Source organism: Schistocerca americana, chromosome 2, assembly GCF_021461395.2.
Source record: "Schistocerca americana isolate TAMUIC-IGC-003095 chromosome 2, iqSchAmer2.1, whole genome shotgun sequence".
Lineage (NCBI taxonomy): Eukaryota > Metazoa > Arthropoda > Insecta > Orthoptera > Acrididae > Schistocerca > Schistocerca americana.
In genome coordinates, this window is record NC_060120.1 from 824,529,026 (window position 1) to 824,553,155 (window position 24,130).

The window sequence follows — 24,130 nt, forward strand, 5'->3', positions numbered from 1 at the left end:
AATTCGAGCCGAGAGCTCGAACAGGTGGTCACAACTGGAGTCATAAATTATTCTGTGTCCGATATCCTGATTCTAAAACACGGACAAAGAATGAACATCGAATTGATCTGGGACTGCTCATTCTCGCTTTCTTCATACAGGAAGAGTGCAGTGTGCCACTTCCGCCTCTGTGGTACGTCATGTGTGACAAAATAACGTGGTTGAACGATTGTGGCTCTTCCCTGAAGATCAATAGTGAGGTTCTTTGGAACCCTCTATGCTAAATTTGTGTCTCTGGAGCCATTCACTTTAGCGCAAGGATACATCAGTCGAAAAGAGTTTTAGCTATTAAGCAGAACTGAATCTACCAAGCTGAAGCTCTTCAGCTTTGCTTCCTGCCCGCGTCCAAACTGGAGCCTATTTTTCTGGCAATTCTTCGCAGTGATGGTCACAGATGGATACAACAACATACTTCTTCAGTCGAAAGAAGAAACTGGATGGACGCTCCTTTTTGCAGAAAATGATATAGAATATACTAGTACGAAGAGGAATATCGTGGATCCTGATAGAAAAACCTGCACAAAGTAATAACAGACATGCAGACAAAGGAAGTATCCCAAATCTAACGACTAAAACCGAGAAAAATTTCTCTAAAAAGGGGAGTTATCTCTGTCCTGCAATCACTGACATATTTTGCTTGCAAAAATCTAAGTTTTTAGAGCCTGTAGAACCACAAGTCGCTGAAAAAAAGAAACAATGCTATGTGACCAACAAATACGACCAGGAGGTTCACAATGCTCGCAACTGAGGTGCCGTTTTACAAAAGGCTAAATATTTGCTTGAAACAATATGTATTAACATATGCAACACAGAGTCATAGTTGTATGTGTTCACACAAGATTGGGTTAACTGCGATAGCGAGCGAAGCTCTGAAGACCTAAGGAGTTCCCAGAAGGAGTGGAAGCTAGCGATGATCGAAATTAATAACAATCCAGTGACCCTGTCACCAACATTCTTTAGTCGAACCCTTGTGTATGAAATAGCTTAAAAGCCAGACACTTTACAAATGATTTAACTTGTTAAATACACTCCTGGAAATGGAAAAAAGAACACATTGACACCGGTGTGTCAGACCCACCATACTTGCTCCGGACACTGCGAGAGGGCTGTACAAGCAATTATCACACGCACAGCACAGCGGACACACCAGGAACCGCGGTGTTGGCCGTCGAATGGCGCTAGCTGCGCAGCATTAGTGCACCGCCGCCGTCAGTGTCAGCCAGTTTGCCGTGGCATACGGAGCTCCATCGCAGTCTTTAACACTGGTAGCACGCCGCGACAGCGTGGACGTGAACCGTATGTGCAGTTGACGGACTTTGAGCGAGGGCGTATAGTGGGCATGCGGGAGGCCGGGTGGACGTACCGCCGAATTGCTCAACACGTGGGGCGTGAGGTCTCCACAGTACATCGATGTTGTCGCCAGTGGTCGGCGGAAGGTGCACGTGCCCGTCGACCTGGGACCGGACCGCAGCGACGCACGGATGCACGCCAAGACCGTAGGATCCTACGCAGTGCCGTAGAGGACCACACCGCCACTTCCCAGCAAATTAGGGACACTGTTGCTCCTGGGGTATCGGCAAGGACCATTCGCAACCGTCTCCATGAAGCTGGGCTACGGTCCCGCACACCGTTAGGCCGTCTTCCGCTCACGCCCCAACATCGTGCAGCCCGCCTCCAGTGGTGTCGCGACAGGCGTGAATGGAGGGACGAATGGAGACGTGTCGTCTTCAGCGATGAGAGTCGCTTCTGCCTTGGTGCCAATGATGGTCGTATGCGTGTTTGGCGCCGTGCAGGTGAGCGCCACAATCAGGACTGCATACGACCGAGGCACACAGGGCCAACACCCGGCATCATGGTGTGGGGAGCGATCTCCTACACTGGCCGTACACCACCGGTGATCGTCGAGGGGACACTGAATAGTGCACGGTACATCCAAACCGTCATCGAACCCATCGTTCTACCATTCCTAGACCGGCAAGGGAACTTGCTGTTCCAACAGGACAATGCACGTCCGCATGTATCCCGTGCCACCCAACGTGCTCTAGAAGGTGTAAGTTATCTACCCTGGCCAGCAAGATCTCCGGATCTGTCCCCCATTGAGCATGTTTGGGACTGGATGAAGCGTCGTCTCACGCGGTCTGCACGTCCAGCACGAACGCTGGTCCAACTGAGGCGCCAGGTGGAAATGGCATGGCAAGCCGTTCCACAGGACTACATCCAGCATCTCTACGATCGTCTCCATGGGAGAATAGCAGCCTGCATTGCTGCGAAAGGTGGATATACACTATACTAGTGCCGACATTGTGCATGCTCTGTTGCCTGCGTCTATGTGCCTGTGGTTCTGTCAGTGTGATCATGTGATGTATCTGACCCCAGGAATGTGTCAATAAAGTTTCCCCTTCCTGGGACAATGAATTCACGGTGTTCTTATTTCAATTTCCAGGAGTGTATTTGCCGTTAACCAAGTAAAACCTTTATGTTTGAAGAGGTACAACCAAAATTACGTTGGTTTTTTCGGTTTGTTCCCACATAGACTTCTGAAAAAGTTTGAAAAAGATATGATATTAATTTTAAAGTTCGTTGTAAGTTACTATGTGCTCCTTTTATGGAACACTCGATAGGTACAGCTGGGATAATTTAGGCTCCGTTTTAAGAAAAGCATCTCAGTTCTTATGAGTCATTTCACCTAAACTATTTGTCGTACAATGACATAATTTTGCAGGTACTATCAGAAAAATGTATTGCGAATAGAGTAGCGGAGAAATTATAAGTTAAAACGTCGTGTCTGAATCTGAAGTTTTTATTAAGCACGAACAGCGAAAATATAGTAAGCGATAAAGTTTTTTCCTTTCTTTATTTTGCGTGGTATGTCAGCGTAAAGAATTTTGGAAACGTTTGAAATTCAATGCAAAGTTAGTTGGATGTCGCTAAGTGCTCTCATTCTGAAATGCTGGAAGAATATAGTATGGGTAAATTGCGCGTCGTGAGCTACCCTGCCTCGACATACACATAGTTTCTTATTTTAATACATCTGTGTCAAAGCTTAACGTAAGATTCTACCTCTTAATGAGTAGATTATGAGAGCATTTTAAATTTTTAAATTTGGTCAGTAATTATGCGAAATGCTGGAAATCAAATTTTTCTTACCCCCGGAAGCCGTTAAGTAGGAACCTGTAGTTGGGTCTTAGCACCGATTTAGACTTTGATAGCGTAGATCAAATTACAGGCGCCTGTAGCGGTTTAGCTGTACATTTTTATCTGGCTTTAGCAGTGCGAGCTGCAGTACTCCCCTTGTGAAAGGAGAGGCTGCTTCCTTCTAAAGAGACTGGATGTAGAGTACCAATTTCTTGCCGGAGTTAGCAACCCTTTCTAGACATTATCTTGGGAGGATACAGCACGACTACCGGCTTTTATGAAAGAGCAGTTGGGAAAACTACCCGACAGAGGACGCAGTGAAAAGACCAGCTGTAGTGCATCCAAGCTCAAAACGTACTTCTGAAGAACGAGCGCGGAGACGGGCGCATCTTAGATTTAAGAGATTATTTAGAAAATAGAGGATGCTGACTCAGGTAGCAGAACAGTTGGCCGAGGCGAAAGAAGGCGCAACTGCTGTCGAAGGATTAGAGCGGGCAGCAGAAAGCTGACCACGTTCCTGTCAAGATGTATGCTAAATGTAACGTTGCTCGTTAATTGTTTGTGTAAAGGAGAAACTGCCGCTAAGGAAAGCGTTTTATACGTAATCGACAGAAACTATAGAGACGGGGATATCACCCGAAGGAAAATTAACTTAAGGGGAGATGGTACGCCCTATGCTGCCAATATGAAATAATTTGTAAACGATTATCTCAGAAAATTTCTAAGGCACCATCTTCTAATTTCTCATTAATGAATGTACTTTTGTAGATATACTGCAGTAGAACTATTGGAAATATTGTGTTATGAGGCGTGTTACGATATTTTTCGAAAACTCTTAATTTTCCTGGAAGAATTTTGTACAATAATTAAATCAACATAAAAACTTAAGAACAAGGGATATTTTAATTTTTCTGATTCCATGGTGTTGAATCCCATTTCCTTGGCATTCTGTGAAAGTTTCACTGTTCTACCTTCAGTACTTTGTGAGATAATGGATCATTTATAACAAAAAAGTAGTTCCCATATATTGAGGTTCAAAGCTTTTTGTTCACAAACTTTTATACAGACTTACCGTTCTTACTCTTTCATGAACTACAGTTGTCCTGGCCCATTATGTATGTCCTCTTCAGTGTCATAATCGCCCCATTCTTGCCTTCTTCTCTTCTTTTTTGCTTCTTTTGTCATTTAATAAACAGCAAAATCTGCTTGGCCTACACAAAGCACATCAAGTTATCGTAGACCTCTAACTATGTTCTCTCCTAACCTCATCCCTATCTTCCCCAAAACCTTCACACTTTTATAGTTCCCACTATCAAGAGTCATGATGCCAAAGGACACGCCCCACGCAACATTATTGAAGGATTCATTCACATTCTGCGACTTAATATCTCTGGATTTTCCAGCTCATTCAATATATGCTTGATTGCAACTATTACTGCCAAAGGTAACCAGAAAATCTAGAGCTTCCTTTTTAGATACACTAGGGGCCATGGTCAGTTCAGACCTATTATTGAGGTTATTTTTCACTTCCTTCACTGATTCAACACGTTTCCTATAAATTTAAACACAACTTCACATCTGACTTATCTGTTACCTCAAAATATGCGTTTCTTTAACGTTATTCTACACTTAGCCATCTTACATACGTATAAAATAGCAATATATGCGAATACATTACAGAAATCGCTGTCAAACACACTATTTTCATGTAAACAAAAGACTTGTTTATTTGTAATGCAAATGCAAACTTTGAGTTGTAGAAGTGGCATGAAAACAAGACAATTCACAGCCCAAGATATGACTGTTCACTATGGTAACGTACACAAGGTACCAAAAACTGTCAAATTTAAAAATATTATTTGAAAGTCTTTAAATGGTATGTTTTCAATGTTCAGCAGAGTCTAAAGTACATTATAAATTAGAAAACAAAGAAAGTCAAATTTCATCTAATTGGCATACTATCTCTCCTTAAATATTGCACACGATGCTATATTCAGAAACGTATTACACAGGGTGAAACCGAACTCCACTGACAAAATTTGGTTGTTTCAGGGATATTTTCTGATCATTCTGCTCTCCGCTGCTTCATTACAGGGTGCTAATGTAATTATGATTTATTCGGTTTGTTTCCCCAGTTACAATGGTTTCTCTGAAAATACCTTCCCAACAGTGAATAAACACTGTAACATGCAATCATTAAAACGAATAACAGAGAAACCAACAACTCTGAGGTGCCACAGTTCTGAGGTTGGTTACCGTAGCTGCGGGAACACCTCACCATAGTGTCGTTGTGCCGCTCTTCCGTTGCATTCAGCGAACCCATGAACGATAGGCATGTCGTACAGCTCTCCTTCACCTTAAACCTAATCACACTGCTGTGTATCACAACATGCGACCAACTGTACCGGAGAAACAAACCCGAGCAGAACCAAACAGTAGCAAATGCAAACTTGGGAACGAAGAACACACACCATCGATGAATGGAAATAAGTTAGTTTCCAAACAAGACACACAGAGCTAACCGTGGAAATTTTCTTTGTACTCAGTTCAGATATTTTTCTTTTAATTCAGATAACAAGATGAATAGGTTCAAAAGGTTGGCTCTGAGCACTATGGGACTTAACTGCTGTGGTCATCAGTCCCCTAGAACTTAGAACTACTTAAACCTAACTAACATAAGGACATCACACATATCCATGCCCGAGGCAGGATTCAAACCTGCGACCGTAGCGGTCGCGCGGTTCCAGACTGTAGCGCCTAGAACCGCTCGGCCACTCCGGCCGGCACAAGATGAATAGTGATAAAAAATCAAATTAAATATAATTGCTCTGTAAAATGCTCAGAAAAGTCCTTGAACGAGCTTCAAAAACTTTCCTGTGAACTTTCTAGCTAGTCCTGTATACCGTGTAAGTTTCTAAGTTTGATAAGGGTGTTTGATGAAATGTATGGCGCATTATTCTTTTGGCATGTTACGTGAGTTTGTTCATATTCTAAGCCTTTAAATTTGCTTGCTGATACCTGAATACCATATCAGCTTGTTTCCTATATTGGTTCTGGATGATTAATTAGCTACGCATTCTTTATCTATACTTTGTAAACCACTGCGAACTTCACGGCAGAGGGTACGCCCCAGTTACCAGGTATTAAGGCTTTCTCCCGTTCCATTCACACGTGGAGCGCGGCAAGAATGTTTGGTTAAACGACTCTCTGGGCGCTCTAGTTATTTTACTCCTGTCTTCGCCACCCACACTGGAGCGATACGCGGGACGTTGTACTGTATTCCTAGATTCATCGCTTCAAGCTATCTCTTTGTAAGAAGACTCTCAAGGTCTAACTTGCGTCGATTTTCATGCGTTTTCCAGTTCAGTTCTTTCACCATCTTCGTGACGCTCTACCATGGGTCAACCAAACAACTTCTGACCATATGTGCTGCTGTTCGTTGTACCTGTTCATTATCCCCTGTTACTGCTATTTGGTGCGGGTCCCACACTCTCGAGCAGTATTAGGGTAGGTCGCACGACTACTTTGTATGCAATCTGCTTCGTAGACTGACCACATTACTCTTAATATTCTACGACTGAACCGCTGCCTGCCACGTGCCTTACCTGTACAGACTATGTGACAGCTCTATTTCATATCCTTACAAATTGTTACACCTAGGTTATTTGTACGAACTGACCGATTCCTATTGTGACTCGCTGATACTGTTGTCATACGATCTACTTTTTTCCCTTTGTGAAGCGCAAAAATTTATACTTTCTGAACATTTAAAGCTTGTTGGCAATCTTCGCACCACTTTGAAATCTTATAAAGATCTGACTGGATGTATACGCAGCTTCTTTCAGACAGTACTTCATTATAGATAAAGGTTTCAACTGCGAAAAGTCTGAGGTTATTACTAATATTGTCTTCAAAGTCATTAATATCCAACAACCACAAGGGTCCCAACACACTTCTACACCTGTCCTTGGCACTCCATCCAAGATAACATGCTGCATCCTACAATGTAAGCTTTCACGGCTGGTACTGTCACCATTTAAAACTTCCGGGCTATTAGGCCGTGATCGATGTACAAAACTTTCTCCTAACGTCTCCTTTCCGACTGCGGGAGACATCTTCAGAGGCAAAATGGCAGTTCGCCCTTTTATCCTCTGAAGATATCTCCGCAGTCGGAGAGGAAACGACAGGAGAAGGTTTTGTACGTCGACCACGGCCTAACAGTTCGGAAGTTTTAAATGATGATGCTGCATTCTGTCCACGAAGTAATCCTCAGTCCGGTACACAGTAAGATTCTACTGTCGATAATTAGCGTGTATGCGGCACTGAGTTAAATGCCTTTCCGAAGATACATCGCATCTTTGTGACTGCCTTAATCAGCGGCTTTGAAGATACCATGTGCGGAAAGTGCGAGTTGTGTTTCATATGGTCGATGTTTTTGGAGTCATGCTGGTTGGCATGGAGGGAGTCGCTCTTTTTGAGATAACTCATGACATTGGAGCTTACAATGTGTTCTGTGATTGTACGACAGATAGATAGCAAGGATGTTGGACAGTAGATATGTGGATCACTAAGCTGCGCTCCATGTAGATAAGGTGTGATCTGTCTTTCCTTCGAACCACTGGAGTATTTTGTTCGAGGGATCTTCGGTATATTAGGGTTACGAGAAAGGATGACTCAGCTGCAGATTTGGTACAGAGTCTGACGGGGATCCCATCAGCCCGTAGAACTATACTCACTGAAAAAAATAATGTACAACGAGAAAAGTCTGCGGTTGAGACGTGAACGGCATTGCTTATCGGCAGCAACGTATAGTTTTAGAGGTAACTTACTACTTCTATTTTTTCAACTCTTTGTCGACCGCGGTGTTCAAAGAACTATCTGAGGGTAGACGAGGACCAGAACTCAAATGTTTCTGGCTCTTACATAGAAAGTCCTCTAGAATTATTCTCTTAGCGTGGTGCTAGTGAAGCTCTGGAAAACCTAACCAATATGGCAAGGTTAGAATTACAACTACGTTGCTCCAGACAATTTCACTAGCACTTTGCAGTATGGTCGGCATCGATACCAAAACGAATGTCAAAAGCTTACTTTTTTCTAATTTTTACAGTTTTAACTTCGTAATTGGAAAATGAGTTTAAAATTTTTTTCCTGTGTCCAAAGCCGGCATGCTGCATAATAAACATGGAAATGTGATTGTTGTGAATAGTCATACCACCAGCGAGATTACGCCAGGTACTGCTCCTGTGTAATGGATGGTTCGTAGCTTTTGGACATAGAGAAGCCTCCTTACGTTTGATGCATTTAAATGACACGCAGACTGAACTTGACATTTTTACAGTGTGCTGTATACTTGATCTAGGAATACCGCTAATATGTCAGCAACCGCAATAAGGAACACATATATCACACAACTCTTTTTTTTCGTTAGGATACTGCGATATGATCGTCATTCTAGTTGTTACTTAGTTTCATTTTATAATTCTTTACCATTACGTAACAATTTATTTTTACCGATAGTTAAATATCTACAAACTCAAAGCTGTCACTATTCTTCAGTGATAAGTCCTGATCCAAACTGAGCGACGATAAACAGTGGAGACGTGTCTGGAGAAGCCGCGGACACTGCTGGGATACAAACTTGACGGTCCCCGCCGTACGGCCTGACATCTGGGAGTGAGTGTCTTGGTAGACATTTCATTTCATAGCATGACCCCTCTTTTTGTCATCCGCGGCACCTTCACATCATAGCAGTACATCAACGATATTCTTACGCTGCCTTGATGGCAGGCCGTCCTGACTGCATTTCAGCAAGATAATGCCCGCCCGCGAGAGTTTCTACTGCTTGTTTTCGTGCTTGTCAAGTCCTAACTTGGCCAGCAGGGTCACTAGATCTCTTCCCAATTGACAAGTTCGTAGCATTATCGGCAGGGCTCTCCAACCAGCTCGGAATTTCGACGATCCGACTCGCCAATGGGACAAAATATGGCACGATATCTCTCAAAAGGACATCCAACAAGTCTGTGAATCAATACCAAGCGAATAACTGCTTGTTTGAGGGTCAGAGATGGAGCAACGCATTATTGACTGGCTCAGTTTATGAAGCTCTTTCTCTTGGATAAATCGTGAAGTTTTTTCCTTAAAATGTGTGTACATGTACGAGTACATCACCTCTACCGATTTCCGCCCCATTCGGACAATTCCGTCGTGGTGCGTCTCTTTTTTTTTTTTTTTTTTTTTTTTTTTTTTTTTTTTTTTTTTTTGTCTTAGAGAGTATTTTAACAGCTGTCTAATCGTTGTGAGACGCATAAACTTAAAGGCGGTAAAACAGCCAATCCGTTGCAAAAATAGAAAATCTGAACTTTCATTGTATTTCTACTTGTAATCTGTTGTCGGAGCTATGCAATACTTCTATGATCGAATTTGTCTCACCGACAAAGACATCTCTCTCTCGCCATTTGTGAATTCATTATTACAGACTCAACTATTTGTATAGTTCATTTTAATGCCATACATTTAATATTTGTTACCTAAGAGAGAATGTAAGAGATAAATCTGGAACATTTGTCGACAGTTATAGGTTCTCAAAACAAGCGGAATATTCAGTTTGATTTTGGCGAGTATGGCTTCAAATGGCTCTGAGCACTATGCGACTTAACTTCTGAGGTCATCGGTCGCCTAGAACTTAGAACTAATTAAACCTAACTAACCTAAGGACATCACACACATCCATGCCCGAGGTAGGATTCGAACCTGCGACCGGAGCGGTCGCTCGGCTCCAGACTGTAGCGCCTAGAACCGCACGGCCACTCCGGCCGGCTTTTGCGAGTAGTCCTGGATCTATTAGTGTGATTATAATTTTCTACCACAACGTTCCCCAGAACATGGCTCCATGATTCCTGTAGATTCATGTAAATCTGACACAAAATTTTAATTAAATTCGTATTTTGTTTTTATGTATCAGCTATAATTTAATACTTAACTTCAGTCATAGTTTTTGTTCTTTTCTGTATTTTATCTATAACAGTGTCTAATATAACCGAAGTTTGATGTATTTTGCATATTATAAAACATGGAACTAGTTGATTGTTAATTTTGAAGCAGTATCCATTTCAGTCCTTTATTATTTTTGAACTTCAGCATTTTCTGCATTTAAAGTCAGGAAGTAGTTACTGACTTTTCCCACCCCCCCTCCCTCCCTCCCTCCCCTAAAAGCAATCATTTTTTCTGAATGTTGTATTAGAAACACTAACCAACACCATTAATCATGCTTAATAGAAGCATAAAACTCAACGTCATAAGAATATATATTCGTTGCTTTATTATAAATTTTCCAAGCTTTTGGTTATTTAAATTTTTGGAGGGTTGCATTGATCATGAAGGTGTAACATGTAAGAAGTCATAAAATCATCAAAAAGGTTTTTGCTTGGACCATAAATAAACATTAAACTAACGAAAATTTAGGCTACACATCTTTATACTGAGTTTCTACGTCAGTAGAGAGTTGAATATGCAAAATTTCGCAATCATTAAGTTTTTTACAGAAGAGGCCTAAATAAAAATACTAGTTTAACCTTTAGCGAAAAATTTGTAACATTTATTTATCATATGGTTTTTTGACACACTGAATAACAATACATAGAATGCAGAACATAATATACATAAAATAAAATCTTATAAACATACATCTAGAGCATTTATGTAGTCTGTATGGGCACAATGTTGATGGGCCCAAACCCTCACAGATGTGGCACTGAATGCTGTGTTCATTGAAGGTTTCATCGATCATAGAATATTATTCTTGTGTATCAGTCAATCTCTTTGGAAAAAACTTGTTATTTTCTAAAAAGGTTTCATGACCACCCCTTTGTTTATCCCTAAAGACAGCCTAATGTACTTCGTAGAACTGTAAATTCTCACTCACCTTGCTGGTTATCATTGTAAAAGTTGATTTTTTAATGACTTCCTTCATGTTATTTTCATCCCATGTACGTTGTAGTTACTCAATATTTACATGTTAAAGAAAATGTTTAGAAATTTAAGATTGTCGAGTACAACATAAAATTGCTTTCAACAGTACAACCCAAATATACTGCTGTGGTAATTTAACATTCCCATCGTTCCTACTTGGACTAAACTCTAGCACAGTCTGTAACACAGAATAATGACAGTTATATCTATAACACAAAAGAAATATAATATTGTTTATTTGCATATAAAATAAAACACTCGAAAATCAAGTTCATGCGCCGAAAAGCATAACTTGCTGCCACTTAGAGACATACTGATCTTTTGATTCAAAATCGACTGAGCAGTCTTATTCTCCCATATACTGCAGTGGCACTGGTGCTAGAGTTTACAAAGAGCTCTTGTGCAATACAGTGCACTGTCCAATACTGCCCAACTTTCCATTAAGACAATTTCTGAAACATCACTGTACCTTCGTTTGCAAACCTTTCACCCCTTCCTGTACAGACAGTACCATAGCTGCCATAATGGAATTAATAGTTGACTGGCTCCACGCCCACAGCAATGTCATAGCTCTGGTGATGCTATTAGGCGTACTGTGGCGGCTTCCCCCTTTTCGTTAATGTCAGCGTCCCCTCACTTCCAACTTGGTAACTGGGCTCGCTCACCGGCCATTTTGTGCCCGCAGCAATGACATGGCGCTGGTCATGCTGCCGTGCGACCTGCCGTGGTGGCCGACGGTGCAGCGCCACCTGACGCAGCTCGCCCTCGCCCGCACGCCGCAGGAGCTGGTCGATGGCATGCAGAAGATACACACCATGTGCAAGTGAGTATCTCTCTTTGTTCAGTATCGCCCTTTGTGCAAGAACATTGCTGAACCATGTTGAAATCGTAAGTACATCAGATCAGAAAGCCAGCTGTTGGAATTTTGGTGGAAACTACGTGCAGAAGAATTGTCAACATTTAAGTACAGATTGTACAGTGTGTAACAGAGATCTACACTCCTGGAAATTTAAATAAGAACACCGTGAATTCATTGTCCCAGGAAGGGGAAACTTTATTGACACATTCCTGGGGTCAGATACATCACATGATCACACTGACAGAACCACAGGCACATAGACACAGGCAACAGAGCATGCACAATGTCGGCACTAGTACAGTGTATATCCACCTTTCGCAGCAATGCAGGCTGCTATTCTCCCATGGAGACGATCGTAGACATGCTGGATGTAGTCCTGTGGAACGGCTTGCCATGCCATTTCCACCTGGCGCCTCAGTTGGACCAGCGTTCGTGCTGGACGTGCAGACCGCGTGAGACGACGCTTCATCCAGTCCCAAACATGCTCAATGGGGGACAGATCCGGAGATCTTGCTGGCCAGGGTAGTTGACTTACACCCTCTAGAGCACGTTGGGTGGCACGGGATACATGCGGACGTGCATTGTCCTGTTGGAACAGCAAGTTCCCTTGCCGGTCTACGAATGGTAGAACGATGGGTTCGATGACGGTTTGGATGTACCGTGCACTATTCAGTGTCCCCTCGACGATCACCAGTGGTGTACGGCCAGTGTAGGAGATCGCTCCCCACACCATGATGCCGGGTGTTGGCCCTGTGTGCCTCGGTCGTATGCAGTCCTGATTGTGGCGCTCACCTGCACGGCGCCAAACACGCATACGACCATCATTGGCACCAAGGCAGAAGCGACTCTCATCGCTGAAGACGACACGTCTCCATTCGTCCCTCCATTCACGCCTGTCGCGACAGCACTGGAGGCGGGCTGCACGATGTTGGGGCGTGAGCGGAAGACGGCCTAACGGTGTGCGGGACCGTAGCCCAGCTTCATGGAGACGGTTGCGAATGGTCCTCGCAGACTTGGATGCATCTTACCGCATGCATGGCGCAGCCGCTCTGCCGTTATATTGCAATATAATGGGGATCACGAAACGAACTAAACGGCGAAACTGACATTGTTCAGCTCTTTTCAGAGTAATAGACAGTTAAGTGCGCCACAGCATGTCGTTCAATGCGTGTAACAAGACCTGGCCGCGAACGGTACCGTGGCCGCAGCTGCGAGTCGTTCTCGGTAGACTGGACGGTCTGGGCAGATGTGGCTGTAACCACACTCTGATAAGCTGACGATTTCAAAAATTAGCGTCTGTGCCATCCTAATGGACGGTTGGTTGACTGGCCTTCGCCTCCTGGAACACTGAAACTGTTCACCTCCTTTTCTCCCATAGGTTCCTTATCCTGGCACAGTCTCAGCCGTCGGAACGGCGTGATTTGCTGTATTCCTACGCGTCTCGTAAACGGTTCTTTCATTCTTAAATCGTTTTTACTAGTTGCCACCTTCTTGAGAAATTATTTACACCTCTCAAGATGACAGCAACCGAAATCTATTTCCAAATATTCATCCCATAGTATGTCAAGAATTGTTATTAGCGATTAAATTTTTAAGTACTTCGAAATAAAATTGGCACTTAAATTATGAAGCCAACAGCGGGTTGTTCACCATCAAGGGGTCCCTAGTCTGTCACTTGATTTATTACTAATCGAATTCCGTTGGACTTTTGTTTTCGGCCTTGTGCGGCCGGTCGCAGAGCGTATCACGCCACGTCGTGGCCTTGAGAGAGTTTGTAACACGTGGTGCTGAAATGGGTTCTATTATTATCTTGTTGGAAGATAACGCCACAGAGATCTTACGGGTAGGACATAGCCATGTGGTGCCGGTTTTGTGTCCAGCATTGTCTTTGGGCGCCCTGTTGTCTGCGGGCCTCTTTCTGCGCTGTGTCAAGGCAACACCACCACCTCGATTAGAAGCCCAGTGCGCTGAGCAGTCCGCCTACCAAGAGTAGGCTTAAAAGTCTTGTCCTCATAACAGCAATTTCTACTGTTAGGAGCTTCTAGAAACGCCTTTTTCTGGCCACGTATTTTACTGCTAGTGACTGCATAACTATTTTAATAAAACAAGTCTTATACCAATTACACACTGAAAGTTATCTGTTTAAATTTGTTTTAAAGTAAGTTGATGTGGAATGTTGACTGTCTTTTTAAGTTAAATGATCTGTTATATGCTAAACTTTGTTGAAAGTTATCTGTTTAAATTTGTTTTAAAGTAAGTTGATGTGGAATGTTTACTGTCTTTTTAAGTTAAATATCTGTTATATGCTAAACTTTGGGCTTCCTCTGGTGCACAGACCAGACCTAGCTGATGCTTCTGTAACGCGGACTGTTAGTGACAAACTTCAACTGCGAGAATGCTTAGAGAAATGTAGCTGCGAGAATTCTAAGAAAATCATGCCCTGTCTTAAACTTATTGTTATCACAAAGTTTGACAATGTACTTCGATGCCGTGCAAAATGCTCCCGTAGCTACAGCGCGTCTCGTTAACAAAGCTGCAAAATCTAACTAATGAGATACGAAAAGGTGCAATACGTTCTCTAAAAGATATTGCTATCACTCGTGGTTCATAATTTTTAGTAACGGTTTTCAATAAATTGAAAATTGACTCTTGGGATGTGGACAATGACTCTGGGTTAAATGAATTCAGTATCAATATCATACTATTCGACTTAATAACATTTGATGAAACTTCAGTAACAGTTAAGCTTCTTCTGAAATCACGTAACTATAATCCAAGAAGTTTAAAAATTAAACTTCACACGTATAATCTTTCCATAAATAAAATTCCAAAATCAATTCTTAAATCCATTCCTCTCACAATGGTAGATAAATTCTAACAAAAAAGCATAAAGCAGGAAGGTCCCTGATCAGTATCTCCGACAAATCAAGAATGGTGCATTATCAAATCACTACCGCAAATACACTGAAGAGCCAAAGGAACTGGTATAAGCTTGCTTATTCAAATACAGAGTACGTAAACAGAAAGAATACAGCGCTGCGGTCGGCAACACCTATATAAAACCTCAAGCGTCTGGCGCAGTTGTTAGAGCCGTTACTACTGCTTCAATGGCAGATTATAAAGGTTTAAGTGAGTTTGAACGTGGTGTTGTACTCGACGCACGAACGATGGGACACAGCGACCAAGTGGGGATTTTCCCGTACGACCATCGTTCAACGTGACAGAAGTGCAACCCTTCGGAAAATTGCTGCAGATTTCAGTGCTGGGCCATCAACATGTGTCAGCGTGCGAGCCATCCAACAGAACATCATCGGTGTGGGCTTTCGGAGCCGAAGGCCCACTCGTGTATCCTTGATCACTGCACAACACTAAGCTTTACGCCTCGCCTGACCCCGTCAGCACCGAAATTGGACTGTTGACTGGAAACATGTTGCCTGGTCTGACTAGTCTCGTTTCAAACGGACGGACGTGTACGGGTACGGAGGCAACCTCATGAATCTATGGACCTTGCATGTCAGCAGCCGACTGTTCAACCTTGTGGAGGCTCTGTCATGGTGTGGGGCGTGTGCAGTTGGAGTGATATGGAACCACTGATACGTCTAGATACGACTCTTGACAGGTGACACGTACGTAAGCGTCCTGTCTGGTCACCTGCATCCATTCATGTCCACTGAGCACTCCGAAGGACTTCGGATATTCCACCAGGATAACGCGACACCACACACGTCTAGAACTGTTACAGAGTGGCTCCAGGAACACTCTTCTGAGTTTAAACACTTCCGCTGGCCACAAACTCGCCAGGACGAACGTCATTGAGCATATCTGGGATGCTTGCAACGTGCTACTCAGAAGAGATCTCCACTCCCTCAGACTGTTACGGATTTATGAACAGCCATGCAGGATTAATGGTGTCAGTTTCCTCCAACACGTCGTGTTTCGGCACTTCTAAGTGCTCGCGAGGGCCCTGCACGATATTAGGCAGGTGTACCAGCTTCTTTGGCTCCTCAAAATTAATCATTACCTGTAATCCATTCTTCACAAAGAGCATAGTCGTACCAATATAAAAATCAATTCTTTTTCTGTCCGCAGTAAATCTTCCATTAATCCAAAATCGAATTCCGTAAAATCTCTATTGTTTGATACTTCCTGCTACTAAACCGAAACTCGACTGTTCACGTCTAACACCAAAGCTCATCTGTGTCTCCTCTCCTCTTGTCGCGATCAACAGATATACGTGGCACGCATCTCCTCAGAGCAAAGATCACTTCTCATCTCTGTGCAGCAGATCTTCTTTGTTGAGGCTGCGCGCGCGTGTCTAAGCAATTCAGACCATACGAGCGCGATTCCCGACATACAAAACAAGAAAAATTCCTACGAAAATTTACACACTCACACACACACACACACACACACACACATATATATATATATATATATATATATATATATATATATATATATATATATATATATACCTTTCAACACCTGCCAACAAAGCCTGCACGACGATTAAGCAGCACCGATTACCACGATCTTAATAATGAGGAGCTAATGTTAGTGAGGGATTAGTCTGAAATAGTTTTCATATTTATAAATATTACATTTTATAACTATTTGTGATATATATTTATAAATTGTTAGTTGAGTTAGCGTAAAGATCTCAGTGTCCGACCATTCATGTTAGGCTACCTGTTCTTTCCCCCAAGTCACATTATTCAAAAGACAGAGTTGTTGCTCTGAAACCAAAATGGATCCCCTTCTCTAATCACTTGGCGACAAAAGGAAAACTTCTTCTCTTTCCTCCTTCCTTTCAACTGAGATTCGAGAACCTTGCCCTTAATCTGCTGAACCACTAATCCAGTTTCTGCTATATACGACGCCTTGCTAAATTTCTACGAGCAGCTCAACTGACATAGTAATAACACCCTCCCCTCCCCCCTGTCCCGCCCCCCCCCCACACACACACACACATGTGCAGTGCTCTTAATCAATAACAAAACAGGCTATCTAAACTCGTTGCTTGGAGCACGGTAGAGCACAGAGCGATACTTTCATGTTCTGTATCAGACTTCAATTTCACGGTAAGCAAACAATTAAAATGGAATAGGAAAGAGCAATACGTTGTAAGCAAACCTTCGCCGGCCAATGTTACACGCATAACCTAACAAGAAATTGGCATTTAGTGCCCTGCAACTTCTATGAATTCAACGACAAAGTATTGAACATTGGTAGAAAATCAAAATTGCGAACTGACAGGGATTAAATCCTTACAAACAGTTTATCTAGAGCAGTGGACGCTCTTCACGCACGGTGTTCGAGATTTGTTTCCGATTACAAAATTCAAGATACACAGCGTGACACAGGAAACCGGAAAGATTTCCACAATCCAATAAAACTAGAAGGGATGAAGGAAAGAAATTACATTCATAGTAATTGAAGCCTTACTACTTTGTCATTTACTAAACATTAATGGCATTTATCATTTTTTTAAAACTACGTCCTTTAATAGCGTCCTCCTGTACGAATACATTCGTGAAATCTGTTGTTAAGATTCCTTATTGGCCGCTGCAACATCTCAGCTGGGATACTGTGAATTTCATCCCGAATTATCTGTTTTAACTCATCCAGGGTTCTTGGTCGAATCGTGTAGACTTTGCTCTTGAGGTAGCCCCACAAGTAAACATCACAACCGGATAAATGCGGCAATCTAGGGGGCCAGGGAATGTTACTGAATCGTGAGCTCACACGATTGCCAAACAATTCTTGCGAATATGCCATTGATTGCCGTGCAGTGTGTGGTGTCGCTCCATCTTACAGAAATCAGGCTTTCTGGACGTTTAGAAAGTTGTTCAATGCAGGTGGAACGAAAGTTCGTAACATCTCCACGTAACGATCGGCGTTGACAGTTATTGTGTTTCCCTGTTCATTTGCGAAAAAATTCTGTCCGATAATCACATGTGATGAAACACTACACTACATTACTAGCGTGTAAACGTCATTAGGATTTGTATTTGCCCAGTAACGGTAGTTCTGTTTAGTTCACATATCCTGTGAGATGAAAATGTGCCTCATCTGACATCCACAACTTGTTTAGAAATTCATCGTCATTGTTTATTTTTGTTATCATTTGTTGACAGAATACTAATCTTCACTGGTAATCGTTGTCCTTCAATTGTTGCACCACCTGCAAGACGAAGAATTCTGCGAACACTCTCCCGGGACATTCCAGCCACTGCTGCTTGCTTACAAATTGAATGGCGCGGGCTCCGTAAGACACACTCGCGTACAACATCTATGTTTGCTGGAGAGCGCACACTTCTTGGTCGTCCTATTGGTTTCTTCTTGAGGGCAGATCCTGTTGTGGCGTAGCAAGACAGCCACGCCACGGAAGTAGCCGAAAGGCACGCGTTTAGCAGGCAAGTTATAGGTCTGTAACAGGATACGTAATGAATGCTATAAAGAAAAGTATGTAGCTTCAGTATTACTTAACTTTAATCCATCCTTTTGGTACATCTGGAGATTGTGGCGATACAAGTGAGACTCTTTAGATACATGCAATGTTACTAATGGCGCCTTGCTAGGTCGTAGCCATTGACTTAGCTGAAGGCTATTCTAACTATTGGCTCGGCTAATGAGCAATGCTTCGTCCGTGTAGTCGCTAGCTACGTCGTCCGTACAACTGGGCGAGTGCTAGTCCGTATCTCGAGACCTGCCTTGTGGTGGCGCTCTGTCTGCGATCACACAGTGGCGACACGCGGGTCCGACATGTACTAACGGACCGCTGCCGATTTAAAACTACCACCTAGCAAGTGTGGTGTCTGGCGGTGACACCACAGATCCAGTCTTTTCAAAGTTATTAATCCAACATTTTATCGCGTGTTTCGACGGAACGGCATCATGACGTCCTAAATTATAAAACGTCGAAACTCCCTCTGCGCCGCTACCAAACTATCATTGTTTTGACAAAACTTTTTATGGCTAACGCACGCTGTTGTTAGTTCCACCGACCCATGATTACTTAAATGGCGGACTGTTTGCTCATTAACTCTCACGAACCCGCTGTGCTGACACCTGCCCATGGCTGCCATTACTCATTTCAAACATTCCCGTTATCCTGTGTCACCCTGTATTAATGACGATAATTTGAGGGTGGTTCAATAAGTAAGTTTCCCTGTTTTATTTAACTTCATATAAACTGTATCCAGGACATATGAGGGCTGGCGAGTTCGGCTGATATGGGGCTGACAACGCTCCCACCGGCTTTCTACGCAAACGCAGCAACATCTTGTCAGTATGCTCCCAGATAACTTGGAGTTAACCACTACAAAGTGCGTCCGCACATGAGCTGCGCACTGTCATTCGCCTTTCTAGCAATAGAACAACTATCCGCTGTCGACATCCATCAGGAGTTACCCTCTGTTTATGGGGTAGGCAGTATGAGCATTCAAATGGTCCGACTTTGGAGTGTACAGTTTGTAAAAGGGCGCGAGCAACAACAGAAAATTACTGTCGGAACGTTTCTATAAATACACGAGAGAGAGGGAGATTTGCTCTTCAAACAGCTTGTAACTGAGGATGGGACCTGGATCCATCACCCGACTTCTGAGACAAAACGTCATAGCTTGGTGTGGCGAAAGTGCCCTAAAAAGGCAAAGGTCACACATTCAGTAGGGGAAAGTTACGAAAACTATCTTTTGGAACTGTCAGGAGGTTTTGCTCGTTCTCCACAAACCTCGCAACATCATAATGAATGCAGAGAGGTCTGTAATGTCTTGAGGAATCTGCGAGCTGCTATCAAAAGAAATGTCCTGGTCTTTTGTCTCCTAAAGTTATCTTCCTTCATGACAATAATCAGCCTCATGCAGCACTAATGACTCAAGCGGAGCTTGGAAGATCCAACTGCGAACTGTTTTCGCAATCTTCATATTCACCAGATCTTTCTCCAAGTGATTTTCACATGCCCCCCCACCCCCCACTCGAAGGTTATTTTGGAGGTAAGCACTTCAACACCTATGATAAAGTCACATCAACAGTGAATGCAGGTTACAAAACTGGTTTGCGAAAACTTGTTTCATGTTACCAAAAATGCCTGCAAAACCATGGCGACTATGTAGGAAAGTAACAGAAGCATTGTACAATGTCAAATTATTTAAGCATGGTAAATTGTGTGTAATATTTTTTTAAATAAAATAGGGAAACTTACTTGTTGGAGCCGCCTCGTAATAAAATATTGCCAAACGAATAACGCAGTAAGTGCTAAATTACGTCTAAATTTAAGATTATGCTTCACATTATTTTTACTCCCTGCAACATTATAACCATAAAGGAACTCAAATGTCTTATCTTTGCCGTAATGCTGATAGCTAAATTTTCCCTTTCCGTTTCCATTTTTCTAATAACTGTTCTTCTTCCGAAAACGAAAAAACCGCATATTCGAGCCTGTCAGATATTTTCGTTTACATCCGGACACACAACATCCATAAGGGATTTTGTCTGTTACCAACACAAGTTTGAACTGTGCATCACATAAACAACATTAAACATTCTAAAGCAGCCACACTGTGCAACATTTACGCATTCCCAGCCTCAGCACAACGTCACACAACACTAGTCGATTGCTGCTGTTATGTGTACCTCTTGGTATACCTTCTTAATCTGGGTAGCGTTTGTCAAGACTGGTATGCTAAATATTTTTTTTATTTTTTTTTATTGGTGCAGAAGTGCTGGGCGAATAGTTGTTATTGTGAGACTGGATCTATCAGTCAACTATACGAATTAAAATTTTTGTAAGGGACCAAAACTGTGTACCGGACATGAAGGCTTGCATTTAGTGAGCAGTGCCTTTGCTGACCGAGCTATCCCAGCACGCCCCACCATCACAGCTTCCATTACGCCTCCCCCTCCTCCACTTTCCCAAATGCTATTCTGCATACGTTGTTGGATTAGCGCTCCTGGAGTAACGAAAATAGCGGAGTGTGCGCTGTTTTCAAACTTGCTCACAGGCTAAAATTCTGTGCTGGTTTGATACTTAAACGCGGGAATTAGTCTTTCGCAGGTAATCTTCTTATCGACCGAAATCTTCTGGCACGCAGTTTTCACTCAGTACAGTGAAATACGAAAAACACAGGCAGTAAAGGCAAGTTCACTTTTTGTCTGTCAGTTTATACTTCATTCGTGTTACATAAGTGTACAAACGAACTGCTAACATCAGAAAGGGAACAAGTCCACTTTTACATGGACAGACAAAAAACTGCTTTATACAAAACCCTCAAGCAAAGCTATTCTATATTTTTTTCTAAAATACGTTGTTGTACAGTGCTTTAGTTTACGTAATTTTTATCCAACTTCGTGTTACAGGTAGCTTTCTTTCCCAATTCGTGGTCAAATTCTCTCTATCCGAACCCTTGGCTTACTTGACCTTATTTATCTTGTATTTATCAGCATTAATGATTCCCTTCTACCTTTTTCTGACGTCAGTACCTTCTTCTTCCGTTGAACTCATTTGAACAGTAATAACTTACTGACGAAACTAACAATTCAGAAAACAAATTAATAAAATACGCTACTCAGTATTATTAGGTTATGTTGTAGCTTACACTGGCTGCAAAAAGATCAACTGATTCAAATACTGCGTAATCAGATGTTTCCAGAACCTACCGGTCAGCGGTGTTAACAAACTTGCCCTCGCTATAGGAAATATTATTTATTGCAGAAATGGAACACGTCTAGAACATGTTCCCTTTGTGCCGTAAGCGGTGAATTATACTTGCTGCTGGAGGTGCTTTACTGATTGTGGGCGGATCCCAGATGTGCAGTAAATCATGGGCCTAGCCAGTTGCTCTTCTGTCTTACGATGAAACAACTTTGTAATTTTTGATATGTTTCCTTTATCCAGTTAGCGATTCAAATACTTTACTTACACAATACTTAACCTAAATTATCCTAAGGACAAACACACACACACACACATACACTCACACACACACACACACACACACACACACACACACACATGCTCGAGGGAGGACCTGAACCTCCGCCGGGATCAGCCGCACAGTCCATGACTGCAGCACCATCAGACCGCTCGGCTAATCCCGCGCGGCGATGGACGTCAGTTACAGAAATATTGACTATTGCAATACACATGTACAGGAGTAAAAGCAGGTAAGTTTAACGCATATTGGAGAAAACTAGGCATATCTGGAAATGTCGCACTGTTGTTGCTGTCGTTATTGTTGTCTTCATCCTGAAGTTTGGTTTGATGCAGCTCTCCGTGCTACTCTATCATGTGTAAGTCTCGTTATCTCGAAACAACTAAAACCTAAATCCTTCTGAATCTGCTCGCCGTATTCATCTCTTGGTGTCCCTCTACGATTTTTACCCCCCCCCCCCCCCCGCCCCCCCACGCTTCACTCCAATATTAAATTGATGATGCCTTGATGTCTCAGAATGTGTCCTATCAACCGATCCTCTCTTCTAGTCAAAGTTGTGCCACAAATTTCTTTTCTCCGCAATTCTATTCAGTACTTCCTCATTAGTTACGTGATCTACCCATCTAATCTTCAGCATTCTTCTATAGCACCACTTTTCAAAAGCTTCTATTCCCTTCTTGTCTACTGTTTCACTTCCATACGTGGCTACACTGCAGAGAAATATTTTCAGAAAAGACTTCCTAACACTTAAGTCTGTCTATACTCGATGTTAACAACTTTATCTTCTAGAGAAAAGCATTAACTATTTTTAAGTGTCTCGTTTCTTAATCTGATTCCCTCAGCGTCACGTGATTTAATTCGACTACATTCCATTACCTTTGTTTTGCTTTCGTTCACGTTAATCTTCCTCCACTGCTTGTTCAATGTACATATTGAATAACAACGGGGATAGGCTACAACCCTGTCTCACTCCCTTCGCAATCAGTTTCCCTTTCATGCCCTTAAATTCTTATAACTGCCGTCTGGTTTCTGTACAAGTTGTAGATAGCCTTTCGCTTCCTGTACTTAACTTCAGAATTTCAAAGAGTGCATTGCTGTCAACATTATAAAAAGCTTCCTCTGTGTCTACAAAAGGTATAAACGTAAGTTTGCCTTTTCCCCAACATATCTTCTAAGGTAAGTCGTAGGTTCAGCGTTGCCTCGGGTATTTCTATGATTCTCCGGAATCCAAACTGATCTTCCTCGAGGTCAGCTTCTACCAGTTTGTCCATTCTTCTACGTGTACATCTACATACTGAACTGGCCATTAAAATTTCTACACCAAGAAGAATGCAGATGATAAACGGGTATTCATTGGACAAATATATTATACTAGAACTGACATGTGATTACATTTGCACGCAATTTGGGTTCATAGATCCTGAGAAATCAGTACCCAGAACAACCACCTCTGGCCGTAATAACGGCCTTGATACGCCTGGGCATTGAGTCAAACAGAGCTTGGATGGCGTACACAGGTACAGCTGCCCATGCAGCTTCAACATTATACTACAATTCATCAAGAGTAGTGACTGGCGTATTGTGACGAGCCAGTTTCTCGGCCACCATTGACCAGACGTTTTCGATATGGAGAGATCTGGAGAATGTGCTGGCCAACGCAACAGTCGAACATTTTCTGTATCCAGAAAGGCCCGTACAGGACCTGCAACATGCGGTCGTGCATTATCTTGCTGAAATTTAGGGTTTCGCAGGGATGGAATGAAGCGTAGAGCCACGAGTCGTAACACATCTGAAATGTAACGTCCACTGTTCAAAGTACCGTCAATGCGAACAAGAGGTGACCGAGAAGTGTAACCAATGGCACCCCATACCATCACGCCGGGTGATACACCAGTGTGGTGTTGACGAATACACGCTTCCAATGTGCGTTCACCGCGATGTCGCCAAACACGGATGCGTCCGTCATGATGCTGTAAACAGAACCTGGATTCATCCGAAAAAATGTATTGCCATTCGTGCACCCAGGTTCTTCGTTGAGTACACCATCGCAGGCGCTCCTGTCTGTGATACAGCGCCAAGGGTAACCGCAGCCATGGTCTCCGAGCTGATAGTCCATGCTGCTGCAAACGTCGTCGAACTGTTCGTGCAGATGGTTGCTGTCTTGCAAACGTCCCCCATCTGTTGACTCAGGGATCGA

General features: G+C 42.7%; 1 protein-coding gene across 3 annotated transcripts in view; it reads left to right on the forward strand.

The window, feature by feature from the left end:
* The window catches only part of LOC124595441 (probable poly(ADP-ribose) glycohydrolase 2), a 457,210-nt gene that overhangs the window by 299,131 nt on the left and 133,949 nt on the right, over positions 1 to 24,130 (forward strand). For all 3 annotated transcript variants that reach the window (XM_047134183.1, XM_047134185.1, XM_047134184.1), the window contains one exon: positions 11,828 to 11,965. In XM_047134183.1, the coding sequence (XP_046990139.1) occupies positions 11,835 to 11,965 (131 nt within the window). In that variant the 5' untranslated portion in view covers positions 11,828 to 11,834. The remainder of the gene's footprint in view (positions 1 to 11,827; positions 11,966 to 24,130) is intronic.